The 17,743-nt window shown below is 47.8% G+C and overlaps 1 protein-coding gene and 1 long non-coding RNA gene across 3 annotated transcripts in view; one reads left to right on the forward strand and one right to left on the reverse strand.

Annotated features, from left to right (window-relative positions):
- Positions 1 to 2,161, forward strand: part of Kif14 (kinesin family member 14) — a 72,090-nt gene extending 69,929 nt beyond the window's left edge. For both annotated transcript variants that reach the window (XM_042258240.2, XM_042258241.2), the window contains exon 30: positions 93 to 2,161. In XM_042258240.2, the coding sequence (XP_042114174.1) occupies positions 93 to 460 (368 nt within the window). In that variant the 3' untranslated portion in view covers positions 461 to 2,161. The remainder of the gene's footprint in view (positions 1 to 92) is intronic.
- Positions 2,162 to 15,955: 13,794 nt separating this feature from the next.
- Positions 15,956 to 16,824, reverse strand: LOC143267714 (uncharacterized). The gene is made up of 2 exons (XR_013043136.1): positions 16,524 to 16,824; positions 15,956 to 16,416 (listed from the first exon to the last, which is right to left on the reverse strand). It is a non-coding gene; the product is annotated as an uncharacterized LOC143267714 (long non-coding RNA).
- Positions 16,825 to 17,743: the final 919 nt, after the last annotated feature.

A 17,743-nucleotide genomic window follows, 5' to 3' on the forward strand; every position in this document is an offset into this window, starting at 1 on the left:
GGTGCTTCTACTTAAAACATCCCTAGAGTCGTGTGATAATACCAGCTGGCGCCCGGAAAGGGTAACCCGCTTTCTCCTTCCCTCTTCCGTAGGGTGCCCCGGCGACCTGCACTGTCTCAGAAGCTGCACCAAAACCATCTGCAGCCTGGCGCGCCAGCTTCACAGTGCCTTCCTTGGGCCTGCTGCTTCTGCTGGCCGTGGTGGGAATGAACTCCCCGATCACGGGCAGCTAGAGTCTCTAGCTCGGTCGCTCCTCGTCTGTTTTGAACGCGGAGAAAGACCTGGTTTGTTGAAACCCCAGGGATCTTGTCATCCGAACAGCAAGGAAGAGCCGCGTGAGTTCACCAGCGGGGCTGACTGCAGTGGGGGCGTGCCGACACGTGCTTGTGAACCGCACGGAGACACAGCCCCAGAAGTGCCCTCACAGCCCTGCACCCCCAGTAGGATCCAGTGGGTGTGAAACCGTTGCACGGGCACTTGGTGACCGTCCGTGACCAGAAAGAACACTTGGTGGCGCTCTTCCTCACACAGGAGGCCATAAAAGGAAACGTGTGCAAATGTTTAGAGTCCGGGTCTACACAGAGCCTCCTGTCGGGGGTGGATATTACAAACACATGGAGTCCTGGTTTCAGAACGCCTCAGTGTGCGCTCAGAATCTTCTAAGCAGATGACTTTTAAACAAGGAGTTTACCATGTTGGAGCACTGGCATCAGGATGAAATGGGGAGGGTCTCAGGACCACGCGAGGGACCGTGTCTCCAGTTTCTCGTGGCCTTGAATTTTAAGTGCTTACCTTGAACACTGTCTCTACCTGGTTCATTAGTCTGTTTGTAGATGGGGATTTTCTCATGAATGGAAATCTGAACAGTTGGTTACTTTGGGCCTTTGCATTCTCTCCCCCAAATATAGCATATGGGGTTAGGTTTATGGTGAAATTCCCAGCACAAGTTTAACTAAGGCAGCTTACTACAACTCTGTCAAATGGTTAAGTTTGCCATCTTCAGTAATGTGTAACTTGTTTCTTTTCAATCTAAATTACCTAAAGATAATCTGATTACATATTTATGACTACATGGCATCAGCATTTACTCTGTTATCTGTGTTCCATAATGGGCGCTATAGTCATCATAAACTTTAAAAGTAGTATGAAATGTGACCAGCATCACTTGAGGGATCAGACTGGCCTCTTTGATAGTGCTTGTTCTGCTAAAGGGTAATTAGTTTACATCTTGTTTGATGGAGATTAAAGATCCTTATTATATTTCATGGCTTTAAAAAAAAAAACCCTTCATCTACAATCAAGTAACAAAGATAATATGCTGTTTTAGGGTCTAACTTAAGGAAATAGTTCAACATTTTTGACCACAAGGATATGTGTAATTTAAGAAGATACATAGTATCTTTGCCTGGGTGACCTAAGCAGGCTTCGAGGGAAATTCTCTGGAAGAGTAGGCTGACCCTTTGGCTTGTTGATTCAGTGTAGCTGGGTGAGGTTGGCTTGAGGACACCTGTCATCTTCTCTAGGGGAGGGACTATAGAGTGGCCTGGGGAGGTTGGCGGAGCAGTGACCCCCGTACTTCTGGGGCTTTGAAGCGGACGGTGCAGTCACCAGGTCACCCTGCGAGCTCCACTCCGGTCTCAAGTGTGGCAACGCAGAGGATTTGTTTCCATTTTCCTTTTGCCATTTGTGTTTTCTTCCTGAGGTTCACTGTGGCTCAGCCGGTGTGCCGGCAAGTAGCACTGGTGTGACCAAGTTGGTAAACTGAAGCACAGAGAAGGCTCTTTCCTGAAGGTCGGACTCACCCTGCTCACAGCCGTTAGTCTGTAGTTTCTCCATCCCTCTCCCTCGGTTTTCTGTCTTTGAGACATGGTCGTGCGGGGTAGCCCAGTGTGGCCTACCCCTGTTAGCTGCCTTCACCTCCTGACTGCTGGGGTCACAGTGCACACCCCTGACCCGGCCAGTGTCTGTTTTCTAAACTCATGCCTGTCCTCAGAAATGTTTCGGGTACGCTTGTAAGCTTATTTATATTTATGCTAAATAATTTGTTATACTGTGTATGAGTGGATGGTGTAAAATATGTTGCTGTTAGAATCATGTGCACTGAAAAGTGTTATAAAGAGGGTGCCTTTAATAAATCTTGTCAGCTCCAGAATTGCCTCCTAGCCCAAGACTTTTTTATTGAATCGTTTTCATTCACTTTACTCCTCACTCAAAAATGTCACAGTAGCTCTGCCTGGCTAATGCCTATCCTATTTTGCAGATCAGATCAACAGGAAACAGTAGACAAATGCTAAAATTATGTGGTTACTGTGCGCTCTTCTTGCTTCACTCCTGGAGCTGGGGACTGGATCCAGGTGCTTGGTCACTGAGCCGCAGTCCAGCCCCTCCTTTCTCCTCCTCCTCCTCCTCCTCCTCCTCCTCCTCCTCCTCCTCCACCACCACCACCACCACCAACACCGCTCCGCCCTCTCATTGGCTGAGCCTCTTCCCCTGCTGAGCAGGTGCTCTGAAGCTGTGCATGCTTTTTACTGCGCATTGGGAAGCTGTAGTGTGCAGGCTGCTAAGTATTTACACAACCTCCAGGAGCCGGCTGCCTCATCTCTGGTTCTGCATCTGCAGAAGGACAAGTCCCTCTGCTTTCCATGGACTATGTCTGTGGTCACTCAGTGAGGGAAAGGAAAAATGGCTCCTGGCCGGCCGTAGATGATGAGCACATGTTAGTCTGCCCTCCCGTAACTAGCTGCAAAAGCTTGTTCTATAAACAAGGTCGCGGCAGGTGTGGCGGCGTGCACACCTTCAGTCCAGCCAGCGTTTGGGAGGCAGAGGCAGGGGGATCTCTGAGTTCGAGACCAGCCTGGTCTACAGAGTGAGTTCCAGGACAGCCAGGGCAACACAGAGAAACCCTGTCTCGATAAACAAATAAGCAAGCTCACACTTGGTACAAACATCTGCCAGTGTACAAGAATCACAGTCCTTGAAGCATGGCATGTTTAAAGTATATCTACCAACACTGGGTTCCAACAACCGATAGAGACAGTGAATTCCACAGTGCTTACAATATCTGCACACATCTCTGAGTGTGCATACTACAGTTGCCCAGTCTGCTCAGTATTGTGAGGGTTAGTTCTAATTATCACAATGACGCATTGAGAATCACCTGGGGAGGGAGTCTCACTAAGGGATTGTCTGGGCCAGGTTGGCCTGCGGACGTGTGTGTAGAGTTGTCCTGACGACATTTAGTTGAGGTGGCACTCTTCCCTGGGCAGAGGATTCTGAACTGTGTAAGATGGAGAAAGTTTACTGAGGACTAACGTGTGTGCATTAATTCATTGTTTTCTGCTCTGGACTGGGAATGAACAGCTGCTTCCGGTTCCTACAGCCTTGACGTATCCACAGTGATGGACTGTAGCCGAAAGTTAGCCAAATAAGCTGTCTCCTTTAAGTTGCTTTCGTTAGGGTGTTTCATCACAGAAGAGAAACTTAGGGACAGTTAACGTTTTCCAAAATGACATCCTTGTGCATTTCCCTTTAGTAATTTTATTATAAAATGTATCACATGTCCACAGAGTAAAAGCATCCCTGTGCCTGCTTCGATTCAAGCTCCAGGACATTTCATGTAGTTCATGCAGTAGTCATGAACGTGCAAGCCTCGGACAGAGGTGTCCGAGTGCAGGCCTTTGTGTGAACAGCCACCTTCTTGGTGGGTCCTGGTGGGACCCAGGGTGCTTCTCTTCGTCTCTACAAGCTAAACTGAACCCACTTTGAACTTGTTCTCTCCCGGTTGGTGCTCTTATGGGCCGTACATCACCAGCACGCTTTCCCGGGAGGACCAGTGCCACGATCCATCATCCAGGTGAGTGGGGGCTTTCCTAACATATTGCTCTTATACATCACGGTGGTGGGCGGCAGCTCCAGTCATCTATTAGCGTGGTATCCCGTTGGGTGAGGCATATTGATAGAGCGAAGCTGGTCGATCTGTGAATTGTGGGTATCTAGGAGTCCGGGTCGAGGGGGCAGTGCAGATCTCGGGCTGGATTGATGTGGCTATGAATGGTATTTTATGATGTAAAGTTTACCTCTGATTTAGAAAGTAATTTAACGTTGGTGACAGCTTGGGTTCAGGCTAGGAAAGGTCAACGTGGCCGCTCTCTGGAGCTCTTGGAAGATGTATTCCAGGAATAAAGTACCGTTGTTGATACTTCTTTTTCATTTTGTAATATGTCATTGGGGGCGCCAGGAAATTGGCCCGAGAGTAAAGTTTTGCACATAAAGCAAAACAGGCTGATCCTGCTGCCTGCCAGGTCAATAAATATGCAGGAGTATGGCCTCTGGAAGCCGGCGGCCATCGGCTTTCGCTGCTCAGAGCTGCGTTCTCAGGGTCTCACTCTTGACCCTGATGTTTATGAAACAAAGCAACGGTCAGTGTATCACCTACCTGTTCATGGCTCATGCAAGGCTCTGGGGAGCAACCAGAGCAGTGTCTGGGCAGAAAAAAAAATGGGAGTTCAGAAGTGGGAACCTAATAGGGACACATGGTGGCTTTCTTTTATATGTATGGATAATTGGCTTGCATATCTATGTACCACATGCATGCCTGGTGCCTTTGAAGACCAGAAGAGGGCATCAGATCCCCTAACGCTGAAGTCATAGATAGTTGTGAGCCTCCATGTGGGTGCTAGGAATCAAACCCAGGTCCTCTGGAAGAGCAGCCAGGGGTTTTAACCACTGAGCCAGCTCTCTGACATTTTGACTTTTTTTTTTTCTTTTCCCTTCAGGGAAAAAGAGCCTCTGTTCCACACGGCAAGATTACGTGGCAGCTTCTGACTAGGCAGAGAGAGAATGTTCTAGTAACTCTTGAGTGGCCCACAGCTTTATTACATATTAATCCCCTTCCTCAGTCCCAGCTGCAGGTAGCCAACCTCCCTCTGACAGGGTTAGCATTGGTCTTGACTCTTGTAGGGTATATTGTTAACATTGTCACATTTTGTTATTAGTTACTGCTATTCATCTCTTAATGTACCTAGTTTATAAGTTACTTTAGCACAGATATGTGTGCTTATGAAAATACATTTATTATATATGTAATTCTTTTTATGTATACATATGAATATGAATATATGTTTATCCAGCGGATGAATGAATAAATATATATAGGGTTTGATATTACCCATGGTTTCGGGCTTCCATGAGGGATCTTGGGAAAACAAACCTCCATGGACTACAGTATAAAGCAATGACATCAATCCCTCATTAAACATCACTTACTCGTTCTTGTCACTAATAGTGACAGCCCACGTTAACTCCGTCAGTCCTTACAACAGCCATGCCAGTCAGGTGCTGTCTTAGTGCTCTGTTGCTGAGAAGGGACACCATGACCAAGGCAGTCTTACAGAAGAAAGCATTTAACTGGGGTTTGCTTACAGTTACAGAGCATTAGTCTGTTGTCATCATGGCAGGAGCAGACAGGCATGGAGCTGGAGCAGTAGCTGAGAGCTTTACATCCTGATCTGCTGGCAGAGAGGGAGAGATACTTGTTTTTTTGTTTTTTTAAGATTTATTTATTTATTATGTATACAGTGTTCTGTCTGCATGTATGCCTGCAGGCCAGAAGAGGGCACCAGATCTCATTACAGATTGTTGTGAGCCACCAAGTGGATATTGGGAATTGGACTCAGAACCTCTGGAAGAGCAGCCAATGCTTTTAATCACTGAACCATCACTCCAGCCCCTAGGACACTTGTTTTAATATATGTTCTGCTCTCATCAAATAGAAAACCTTTGTGTGTTACTTTCCTGTTGCTGTGATGAAAGACCACAGTCAAAGACAACTTAAAAAATAGTTTATTTGGACTTATTGATTTCAGAGGGAGAGTTGATAATAGGAGAGGTGTGGCAGGCAGCCAGGGCAGGAGGCTGAGAGATCACATCTTCAAACACAAACACAAAGCAGAGATGGCAAACTGCAATCGAGGCAAGGCTATCCTTTCAAAGTCAGCCCCAGGGATATACTTCCTCCAGCAAGGAAGGCCCCACCTCCCCAAATAGTGCCACCCACTGGGGACTGGGTGTTCAAATGCCTGAGCTTAAGGGGGACAGTTCTCATTTACAGCACAAGTCTTTGAAAGAATGACCATGTTCCCTGATGCCTGCCGTACATGCCGAATGTGCCGTTTGTGAATGAGTTGGTTGGGGGCCGTTTTCCATTCATCCTTCTGTCTAGATTTACGTGCTAAATGGCGAGAACTAGAACAAGGTAGCATTAAGGCTCTCTTTGTAGGACAGCTTGTGAAGGAGGCATTCACATAGACACACAGCTCTGGTTCTGTTCATCTGCAGAGGACACATCACAGCCCTGTCTGTCCCTACATCATGGACAGCAAAAGGCATGTCTGTTGGGACAAAATACTACTTTAGTGAAAAGTAACATCTAAAAAACCCTTTCATAAGGGCTAGAGAAATGGCTCAGTAGTTAAGAGCACATACTGCTCTTCCAGAGGACCTGAAGTCAATTCTCAGCTCCTCATAACCACATGTAACTTCAGCTCCATAGCGATCTGATACCTCTGGCATCTGTGAGTACCTGCACTCGTGTGTACACACACAATTAAAAATTATATATATATATATATATATATATATATATATATATACACACACACACACACACACACACACACACACACACACACATGTATACACACACACACACACACACACACACACACACACACACACACATCACTTTTGCCAGACATGGTCATGGCACGTGCCTGCAATTTCAACACTTGGGAGCAGAGGCAGGAGCATCGTGATTCAAGACCATCTTGGGCTAGTGACACCCTATGTCAAAGCCTTCTGCAACACTATTGTGATGGCTACTCTTGGTTGTCAACTTGACTACATCTAGAATCAACTAAAACTCAAGCAGCTGAATGTTGGGATTCTGCCACACTCCAGCTGCATGACCACACATGTGCAGTTCAGGAGCTAGACAAGGGGTCTGTGTCTTACGTCATCAGTGTGTGCTGGTGATTATGCAATCTGCACATGCGTGACGTAGCTCAATAAGCCCACCTGCGCTTTAAAGAGCCATGACTCAGACCCCACCTCCTCTCTTTATTCTGTTCTCTCCCCCCGCCCCCCACCATCTTTCTCTCCCTCTCTGCACATGCTCCTTCCCCAGGCCTGGTTCTCTTGTCCCCCCCACTCCCAGCCCTTTTCCTCCTAATAAAGCTCTGATACTGATACTGGGTTTTGTCATGGCCGTGACCTTTCCGAGTGACAACCAGTGCCGCTTATCATTCTTACACTGGGCTCACATGTGAGGGATTTTTTTTTCTTCATTGAATCATCTGAGGCGGGAAGTCCCACCCTAAATCTGGATCATCTGAGGTCAGAAGACCCACCATAAACCTTCTGGTGGCAGCCTACCTACATAGCATCTGAAAGAAGGAAGCCTTTGCCTTTTGCCTTCTTGTCCTGCTCTTGCTGATAAGTTCATCTACCCTGCTGCTGAAGCATCCTCTTCCCTGGTGTTACAGCCTACATCAGGATTCCTACGTAGACCGAAGACCAGCTGAGACACCCAGCCTGGTAGACTGGCTGTCTACTGTCAGGAAACAGCCATTGTTGAGCTAGCCTGACTCCAGCCTGTAAGCCAATCTGAAAAAAACCCTTTGTAATACATATATAATGCAGCTATCTGCTTGATTGGACTGGGTGTGGCAGCTGGCCCAAGGGGAGTTCGATGGCATCTCTGGGTGCCGGGAGCTTTCACAAGAGCTTCTGTAGCTGTTCTTATGCCTGCAGGGGTCGCCGCTGGAACCATGAGTGACCCCCTGCTGGGCTGGTGTCACTATTGCCTAGGACTTTCTCAGTTCCCTGCTTCTGTTTTTGTGTGTTCATATTTTTGGTTTTGTTTTAGTTTAGCTTGGTTTGGTTTTTCAAGACAGGGTTTCTCTGTGTAACAACTCTGACTATCCTGAAACTCATCTGTAGACCAGGCTGGCCTCAAACTCACAGAGATCCACCTGCTTCTTTTTTTTTTTTTTTTTTTTTTTTTTTAACTTAAAAGTGACGTCTGCTCATTTTAGGTGAAATTGTATTGACTATTAAGTAAGTGCTGTTTAGTTTTGTTGTTGTTTTGCTTGCTTGTTTGTTTTTTGAGACAGGATTTCTGTGTAACAGCCCTGGCTGTCCTGGAACTGCTCTGTAAGCCAGGCTGCCTTTGAACTCACAGAGATCTGCCAGCCTCTGCCTCGTGAGTGCTGGGATTAAAGGTGTGCGCCACCACCGCCCAGCTAGTGTAATTTTTTTAAACATTTATATACAATTATTATATGCCAATTAAAAGTACAAAAATATTAAAGAGTAAAAATAAGAGGCATGATGATGCAGGGGAATACATTAGCCTTGACTGGATCCTTCACCAAAAATAAAAAATGAAGACAAGGGTCATTATTGAGATAAATGTTGGTCGGTGTCTGAGTTAGGGTTTCTATTGCTGCGATGAAACATCATGACCAAAGCGAGTTGGGGAGGAAAGGGTTACTTGGCTTATATTTCTGCCTTGTAGTCCATCCATTATTGAGGGAAGTCAGGACAGGAACTCAAACAGAGCAGGATCTTGTAGGCAAGAGCTGATGAAGAGGCTGTGGAGGGGTGCTGCCTACTGGCTTGCTCAGCCAGCATTCTTATAGAACCCAGGACCACCAGCCCAGAGATAGCACCACCCACCATGGGCTGGGCCCTCCCCCATCAATCACTAATTAAGAAAAAGCCAAACAGCCAGGTCTTCTGGAGGCATTTTCTCAGTTGAGGCTTCCTCCTCTCAGATGACTTTAGCTTGTGTCAAGCTGACATAAAGCTGTGCAGCACAGTCACTTCTGGAGTTAAAAATCAGGAAGTTTTGCTTCGTGTTACCTGCAGGTGCATTCATACACTGCATGTGTGCATTGCCCATGGAGGCCAGAAGAGAGCGTTCGGTCTCCTGGGACGGGAGTTGCCGACAACTGAGAGGCAGCATGTGGGTGCTGGGAACTGAACCTAGGCTCTCTGCAAGAGTAGCCAGGCCTCCTAACCACTGAGCCATCTCTGTCTCCTCCTGGCTTGACTGTGAGCGGTACTCCCCAGCCGTCATGGACAAAGGATGGGACAGGAACACTCCTGAGCCAGGACGACCATTCGTAGCCATGTGACTCATGTGTTTACCCCCACTTCACGCAGTCCACGGCTGCCTTCTTCATCTGAGCCCACCCGGCGAAGGGCGGGGGTTTCTTAGAGGGTTCTTTTAGCCCCAATCCTTATTGGAGAGCTAAAAGCCAAGTCACCTGATCCCATGTGGCAGAAGTACTGTAAAACATAGCACACTGGCCAATGCATTTCAATGACATCGCCTTCCTAGGTCCTGTGGCAAAGACTTTTGCCAGGCTGGTCTGGCTAAGCCAACCACAGAGCTGTAAAGGCTAGAGTGGCATGCAGACCATAGAGCTGTAAGAGCTAGAGTGGCATGCAGACCATGGAGCTGTAAAGACTTGAGTGGCATGCAGACCATGGAGCTGTAAAGGTTGAATGACATGTACTTCACATCTCTTTTAACTTACCTTGATGGTCCAACCTAACATGGTAGAATTCTTATGTGATGGGCAACCACTGTATCTCCAAAAGCCAGCATAAACAACAACAACAACAACAAAAACCCAAACAAACAAAAAACAAAAACCACAAGAATGCCTTAGAGGCATGAACATCATACAAAACCATTGATCCAGAGGAGGGTGGGGTCATAAATGATGGTCAGCAGCCTGCCCATGTGTTTGGGGTTCTAATGAAGTAAATGGTGAATGTCTATTCCAGTGAGCCCAATTCTGCGTAGTACTACATTTTCCCCTTGAGATTGGGAATGTGTGGACAGGGTGGCTGAGAGAGGAGAATCCCCCACCTCAAACATTTTTTAACTCTTTTATTTTCCTTCTAAGATTTATTTATCTATTTGTTTTATGTATATGAGTGCTGTCTGCATGTATGCCTTTATGCCACAAGAAGGCATCAGATCCTAGATGGTTGTGAGCCACCAGGTGGTTGCTGGGAATTGAACCTGGGTCCTCTGGAAGAGCAGCCAGTGCTCTTAACGGCTGAGCCATCTCTCCAGGCCCTGTAGCTCTTCTTTTAAAGCTCAGTTTCTATAGTTAATATCTTTTCCTTTCCTGCCCATTTCCCCTTTTATCGGCCTGTTCACTCTCTTCCTTCTTTTCAGTGATGTGAGTCTGCTGGTCGCCCATTCCAGATCTGCATCCTTAACTCCAAGATGGTCACATGACCAAGAAGAGAGGGGAAGGCCCTGGGGCCAGTGACTTCAGTTACGTTTCTGGGCCCAGCTGAGTCTGCAGTGAGGCTTTGCTGATCTGGGCCTTTTCAGTTATGTGAAGCAATTAAACATCTATGACTAATAACCAAAATCACTACCAAGCATTTGGGCAGGGGTGGGCAGGATGCCAACGGCAGTTGCCCAAGTGATGTGTGTGATCAGCAGATTGGGCAAAAGATAAGCAGTTATGAAAGAGAACAGAGTCCACCCAGCCCCAGTCCTGGGTAGCAGGACATGGCTACCCACAGCAGGGCCCAGAATCCCCCATGGCAGGGAGCTGGCAAGCAGGCAAGCTGTTCTCTGACCTCTGCCACCTACAGCCAGACACCTGAGGAAGGAGAAGGAATCGGACGGGAGGGGGCTGAGGGGAAAGCCTGGTGGCCAGAGATCTGGCCAGAAGGCGTCTGATTCTGCCGGCCGCTTGTCCAAGAAAAGGAGTGAGGTGAAGAGGATACAGAATTCCTCTGTGGGGAAATAAATACGGGGTGCTTATTATCTCTATAGGTTTCCGAATTCTTTAGGGAGCCCAGGAGAACATATAACCTCCTTTTCTCCAGCTTTGCTTTCAGATTAGAGTCGCGGTGCCAGTCAGGTGCCAGGATCTAAGGCCCAGGTAGACCGCCAGGCCAATTCTCACCTGCATCTCTACCCGTTTCCAGTGGATAGCCAACTGGTGGTACAAACCCAGCCAGCCTTTGCCAGGCTCTTGGATAGGAAAGAGAAATGTTCCCATTGTCCTGTGCATTGTAAAATTCACAGCCTGTCAGCTGTTCCCTCTGCGACTTCTGCGGGTGCGGGCATGCTCACCACCCTCACTGCTGTCTGTCCTGCAGTGGGCCGGGGACTCTGGGGCCCACTGTCAGGAGGAGCGGCTTCTTCACTTGTTTGCTTGGGGTCATTATAAGGAGGATCTGACCTTTATAAAAGGGAAATCCATCCAAGTCTCACACTTTGATTAGATGACTTTTGACAATCCGTTGCTGCGGTGGTATTGAAAAATTATTGAGGTTCCAAAGGCTTCATGCCCATGGCCCAGGACTCAGAAACCACTACTGGAAAATTCATATAAAGTGTTACATTCAATTGAAGTTCACGCTGATGCTTCCAGGAAGCCCCCCTAGCAAGTGAAGCTGCTAGGTTTCTGGCCATTCCTAGGTAAACATAGCCCTTGCTGGTCACCTGATCAGTCTGCAGGGACAGACGTAAGTCCGTAAACTTTCCCAAAGGTTCATGGCCTGTTACACATGTTTAGGATCTTGCAGTTTTCCCTCATTGCCTCTGAAGTAGACGTGCAATTACCAGAAAGTTCACCGGCTCCCTGCACCATGCCCCGGAGGGCCTTTTATTTTATTTGGAGCTTTGCACCAAGCCTCAGAAGGACTTGAACACGTGCAGGGATGTGGACACAGTTGACTCAGCAGTTGGGAAGCTGACTCCTCCATGACAGGTCTCCTAGCTTTATTCTGCTGAGGCTGAAATATTGAGGGAGACACTCTGTAATCTAGCAGTTCCCCAACCCTAATCCTGGCTGTAACTGTTGGGAAATGCACAGATGTGACATCATAGGCTCCTTACTCCCTGGGCATTTTCTAAATCCTCAGCGCGGGACGGGGCCGCTTTAAAGTGCGCAGTGATTTATGCAAAGAGACTTGGTTCCTGGAAGTCCCTAGCGTGCTTATCACAAAGCATTAAACAGGCATTCGGGGAGAAGTCTGGGGAAGTCATCATTGCAGAGGTTTTTGGCAAGGCAGAGGAGGGCTTTTCTTAAAAGAGCACATGGGGACTGGAATGCTCCCAAGGCTTTCCTTTCCTTTTTTGTCCATGAAGTTAACCGCAGAGCAGATTTGTGAAGAGAAAAGGCAGGGCCCTGGTTGGAGGCGTCCGTCAGAGGTATGGCAGTGGCATCTGTTCTCGGCCAAGCCTGGGGCGTTCACTGTGTCTTCTCTGCTGTCCTTTCCTGCTCCTGAAGATGCTCTTCAAACATCACCACCTTTGCCTGAGAACTGATGGCTGCTTGGCTGGGATAGCCTGTGACCCCTTCACGCGTAGAGAGGGAGGTTTCCCATGGGGACAACCCTCCTCCCCAACTCTCTCTCCAAGTGACCTCCCCTAGTGCTAGGATTTGTACTGTTGATCATGATTTGGGGGTCAATGTTTGGGGCCCTAGCAAAGGTTGTGGCCAGGTGAAGTTTTATAGCATTTTAATTTTATTTGAGGAGACCAAAGATTTTTCTAAATTATGGGGTTTTGCACAAGATTAAAAGGTGTACAGCAGATGCCAAGGTCTAGAGAAAAGCCTTCCTATTCTTTCCCCATCCCCCACCTTTCCAAGGTTTTTTTTTTTTTTTTTTTTTTTTGCTTCTTCCCCCAGCACCCAGAGGTTCCAGCCTGATCAACACAAGCAGCTCCCAGAAATCCTTGAGCTCCGATGTCTGCTGTCCTTCCTAGGCAGGGGTGGGGGTGGGGGTGGGGGGTCTGTGGGCTGCATAGAATGATCTCGGGGCAGATAGGAGGCTGCCCAGCACTGCTGTTGCCTCAGTGGCAGGGCTGTGATCTGAGTTGAGGAAAGAGCAGCAGCCCGGGAAACAGTGACTCCGGCTTCTTCCAGACCCTTCATGCAGACAAGGGAGCTCGCTGCTGGGCATTCTGGGTTACCTGAGGTCTCCATCTTACTTCCCCCGCAGGGGCAAAGGAAATCCAAGCCAGGAAAACCTAAGTCTGAACTTGCATAAGAACAGGAGTCCAGGCTGGAGAGATGGCTCAGCGGTTAAGATCACTGTTTGCTCTTCCAGAGGTCCTGAGTTCAATTCCCAGCAACCACATGGTGGCTCACAACCATCTGTAATGAGATCTGGCGCCCTCTTCTGGCCTGCAGTCATATATGCTGTATACAAAATAAATAAATAAATCTTTAAAAAAAAAGAACAGGAGTCCATGACCTGAGTTTTCCTTCTGCCCCTGATCTTGCTGTGTGACCTTAGGCAAACAGGCCTGATTGGTTGCTCACAACCCCAGAGCGTGGAGTCACCGGAGGGCCCCCAGAGCGTGGAGTCACGGGAGGGCCCCCAGAGAGGAGACGGCAGGAGTGCTTTGGGAGTACTATCTCAGATCCTGTCCTGTGCTGGGCCTGACTACGAGGTGAGTTCATGGCTCACTCGAGAAGCCAGGAATCGCATCAGGGTTTACCGAAGCCTAGGAACAAGGTCTGTGCTCCAGGGATGGCAGCTGCCATCAGTGAAAGTCCCCGTGGTTCTGCCGGGACTGCGTCCACATGGACTTCCGCTGCCACCGCAGATCTTGGTTTCTGTACGTTTTACAGTCCTGATGAAAGCTGACAGCATGCCTTTCCCCCTGAAGCGAACTCCCTCTGGACATCCCTTGAAAGCAAGAACTTCCATGTTTACGTTTCTGCAAAGGTTTTCTGTATCCCTTGCAGTAACTTCGGCTCTTTGACTAAGTTAAGTCCTGTGCTGTCTAGTTTTAAGTTCTCAGAGCTTGGGACAAAGCTTATATATCCCTCATCTGAGGAAGCAAGAGTTTACAGTATTACAGCAGTGTGTGTGCACTGCCAGTGTGTGTGTGTGTGTGTGTGTGTGTGTGTGTGTGTGTGTGTGTATGCATGGGCCATGGGTGTGTGTGTGTGTGTGTGTGTGTGTGTGTGCCTGTGTGTGTATGTGTATATGCATGGGCGTGTGTGTGTGTGTGTGTGTGTGTGTGTGTGTGTATGTGTGTGTGTATGCATGGGCCATGGGTGTGTGTATGTGTGTGTGTGTGTGTGTGTGTGTAACTTGAAATAGAAAAAAAAATTGTTAATTTTCTATACCATCCTCTCCAGATTTCCACAGTGCAGCCAAGATTATTCTAGAAGATGTGGCCTCTAGAGGCAGAGGCAGGTGAGTTCAAGGCCAGCCTGGTCAACAGAGGAAGTTCTAGGCCAGCCAGGGCAGCATAACTAATTCCTCGATTAAAAAAAAAGAAAAGAAAAGAAAAGAAAAAGGTGGTCTCTGTTAGTGCAACAGAATAATAAATAAATCAGAGTCTGGTTCTCTTTTTCATTTGCCTTGAACAGCTTTTGTTTTTAAGAAAATGTAACATTTACACTGCATGAATTTGTTATAGGTAGAGGGGAAGCCCTAGGGCACCTCTCTCAATCATTGTCATTTGTAATGCTTGCATCATAGCCAAGTGTCTGACTGTTAAATGTCTTTATTTTACAGATGAGACACTGGCACCTGTGCAAATCTGGTGGACGCCTCACAATCCTTGGTGCCTAGAAGCCGAGCAGGAAGACACGTTTGTTTTCGTTTCTTGTGTGTGTGTGTGTGTGTGTGTGTGTGTGTGTGTGTGTGTGTGTGTACTAGAAGTGAGTCCGGGGCCCTGTGCACACCATGCTGGTCAAGAGCTCTGCCCGAGAGCACCAAGTCCATCTCTCAGACCCCTGCTTTAGCACAGGTGTCTCAGAAGTGGCCAAGGAGTGGAGTGGGAACCCTGGTCTTTTTCTAGAGGCTTCCTTCCATCCACTCTTCTTAGACTAGTTCCTCTTCATCTGCATTCCTCTGGTGAGTTTGATTTAAAAGGCAGCTCGGGGTGCCCTGGCCATTTGGCCACTGGCCATGTCACAGCTGTCCCTTTCCCCTCAGAGGAGGCTGCATTTCTGTGGTGGAGGATGTGTCCCCAGCATGTAATTTATCTGTTTGTTTATAAAGCACTTACAGGTCTTTGGGGACAGCAGGGCATGTGTAAATGTGCTATTTATTATTCATCAGCTTTATCCTCTTAATGGTCCCTCCAACAGGTCTGAATCAATTGAGGGCCATCAGGTCACAAGAAGTAGTACTGACTTCCTGCCCAGTGAGAGAGTCGCCCCCCCCCAACATTCCCCCTCCCCTCCACCCCAACACCACCCACCCACCCCAACATCCCCCACCCCACCCCAACATCCCCCACCCCCACATATCCCCCACCCCCACATATCCCCCACCCCCACATATCCCCTACCCCAGCATCTCTCCACTCTACCTCAACATCTCTCTACCCCACCCCAACACCCCCTACACCCCAATATCCCCCCACACCCCCTCCCTCACCAGGCCCCTTGCTTGCACTGGCAGATTGTGTTCGGGTGAAGGTCACCCTAAGGTGCTGAGGGATCCCTGCAGCTGGCCCTGCACAGTACAGAAAAAGCTCCCACAGCCCAGGGTCCCTGGAGTGTCCGAGCAGGCACGGCAGAGCAGCCAAGTGTAGCAAACGGAGTGCTTTGTTCCAATCCCGTCCAGCTTATGCAGATCTTGCTAAAATTTATCGATCCTACTGCTTGCTTTACTGGGTGCACATAAATCTTCCAAAAATGAGAATTTGCGTCTGAGTATACAATCACTAGAAAGCGATCCCGGGGTGGCTGTTGAGTTGGTGGCCTGCTAGCCGAGCAGGCACACTACCCTGTGTTCAATTTCCAATACAGCACAAACTGAGTGTGGCACTACACTAGTCCCAACACCTGGGAGGTGGAGGCATAAAGCCCTTAGCCACATAGTGAGTTCAAAGGCAGCCTGGCCTACATGGGCCCTTGTCTTCAGGAGAAAAAAAAAATGAAAGGAGCTTTCATTTTATTTTTACATTTCTAAAAAAAAATGTAAGACCAAAACAACAACAAAAACAGAAAATGTACATCGTTTGCCCTCTTGAGAATGGCTTTATGGGTGGTTCCTGTCTCGGCTTTTGCACACTCACCCACACAAATAGCTACATTTGGCATCTGCCTGTAGTTGGCTTCGCTCATCCCACATTATTTTAGCACAGTTCCTCAGTGTTTCCTTTAGGACTGAAACGCTTCTGTATAGATGAACGCCACGGTCTGTCTTGGGAAGTCTGGGTCTTGCGATGTCCTGGAGTCAGCATTCCGAATATTAATTTTCCCTGGTCGTGTCGAAGGGGTAGGTGACCTGCTGAAAATGAAGTCTCAGCAGAACTCAGGCTTGGGGATGACTGTATTTTAATATACTGGTTAGAAAGCCATTCCTCACACTAATGGGGCCCTTTGTCCCCTGTCACTGGAAGAGAGAGAGGAAAAAAAAATCTTACTAATTCACATTTTCCTCCCCTTCCTTTCCACAAGGTCTCCCTGGCCTTAGGTAGCTCAGGTTGGCCTGAAACTCACAATCCTCCTACTTCTGCCTGTCAAGGCCTGGGATTACAGATGTGTGCTTCCATGACCAGTTCAGAGTCTTCTTCAGGTTGGAAAATAGTTAAGAGCAAATTGGATAACAGGCACCCCACAGAACCTTCTAGCTGATTGCTTGGCTGGTAGCCTCTCTATTCTAATGGCAAGTTATGACGTCACAAGCCAGGGTTGGGCTGGCCACGGTCCTGTTCTCACTTCTGCTGAGACATGGTAGGTCTCTTCTCACAGACCTAGGCACTAAAGACAGACCAGTGTGTGATGAAAAAAGAAGTATTTCGCAACACACAAACACCCAAGAAACCAGGGGGAAAAGCAAACCGGAGTCCAGCTTACTAGGTAGCAAAGATCAAATGTTTGAAGCCAACCCTTGCCTTGGGGTAGACCTCCACAGGCTTTTCCTAATGGGATTTAGGTCTGGTCTCTCCTCTTGCTAGCATCCAGAGGAGGCTTTGTATAAATGTCTTCATACAGTGCCCAGGCAAAACCCACTAACAAATGTTACTTAATAAGAGGTTTCATGTTGTTAGGCGGTAGTGGTGCGTGCCTAAATCCAGCACTTGGGAGGCAGAGGCAGGGGGATTTCAGTGAGTTTGAGGCCAGCCTGGTCTACAAAGTGAGTTCCAGGACAGTCAGGGCTACACAGAAAAACCCTGTCTTGAAAACCGCCTCCCCAAAAAAATCCAGAAATGTTAACACCATTTCCCTGGAAAACAGGATTGTGAATGATTATTCTGTTTTTACTTTTCTACATCTTCAACTTTTTCTTCTTTTTAAAAATAAATTTGAGTGTTAAATATCTGTCCTCCTTTGCTTCAGATGTTAACTTGACACAGTCCAGAATCTTCTGAGGGAATCTCAATTGGAGGATTGCCCAGATCAGAACAGCCTGTGGCCATGTCTGTGAGACATTGTCTCGATGGATGTGGGAGGGCCCAGCCCACTGTGGGCGGCTTCATCCCTTAGTAGGTGGGTCTGAGCTGTGTAAGAAAGCTAGCTGAACAATCCAGCAAGCAAATGTTCAATATGCATGCACTCACACTTCCAGTTTCTTTGTAATTCCAATTTTTTCATCTTTTTAATTTCCTTCCTTCCTTCCTTCCTTCCTTCCTTCCTTCCTTCCTTCCTTCCTTCCTTCCTTCCTCCCTCCCTCCCTTCCTGTATATTTTAGGTGTGGAGGGAGACAGAGCTTTTTTTGA

Source organism: Peromyscus maniculatus, chromosome 11 (genome assembly GCF_049852395.1).
Source record: "Peromyscus maniculatus bairdii isolate BWxNUB_F1_BW_parent chromosome 11, HU_Pman_BW_mat_3.1, whole genome shotgun sequence".
NCBI lineage: Eukaryota > Metazoa > Chordata > Mammalia > Rodentia > Cricetidae > Peromyscus > Peromyscus maniculatus.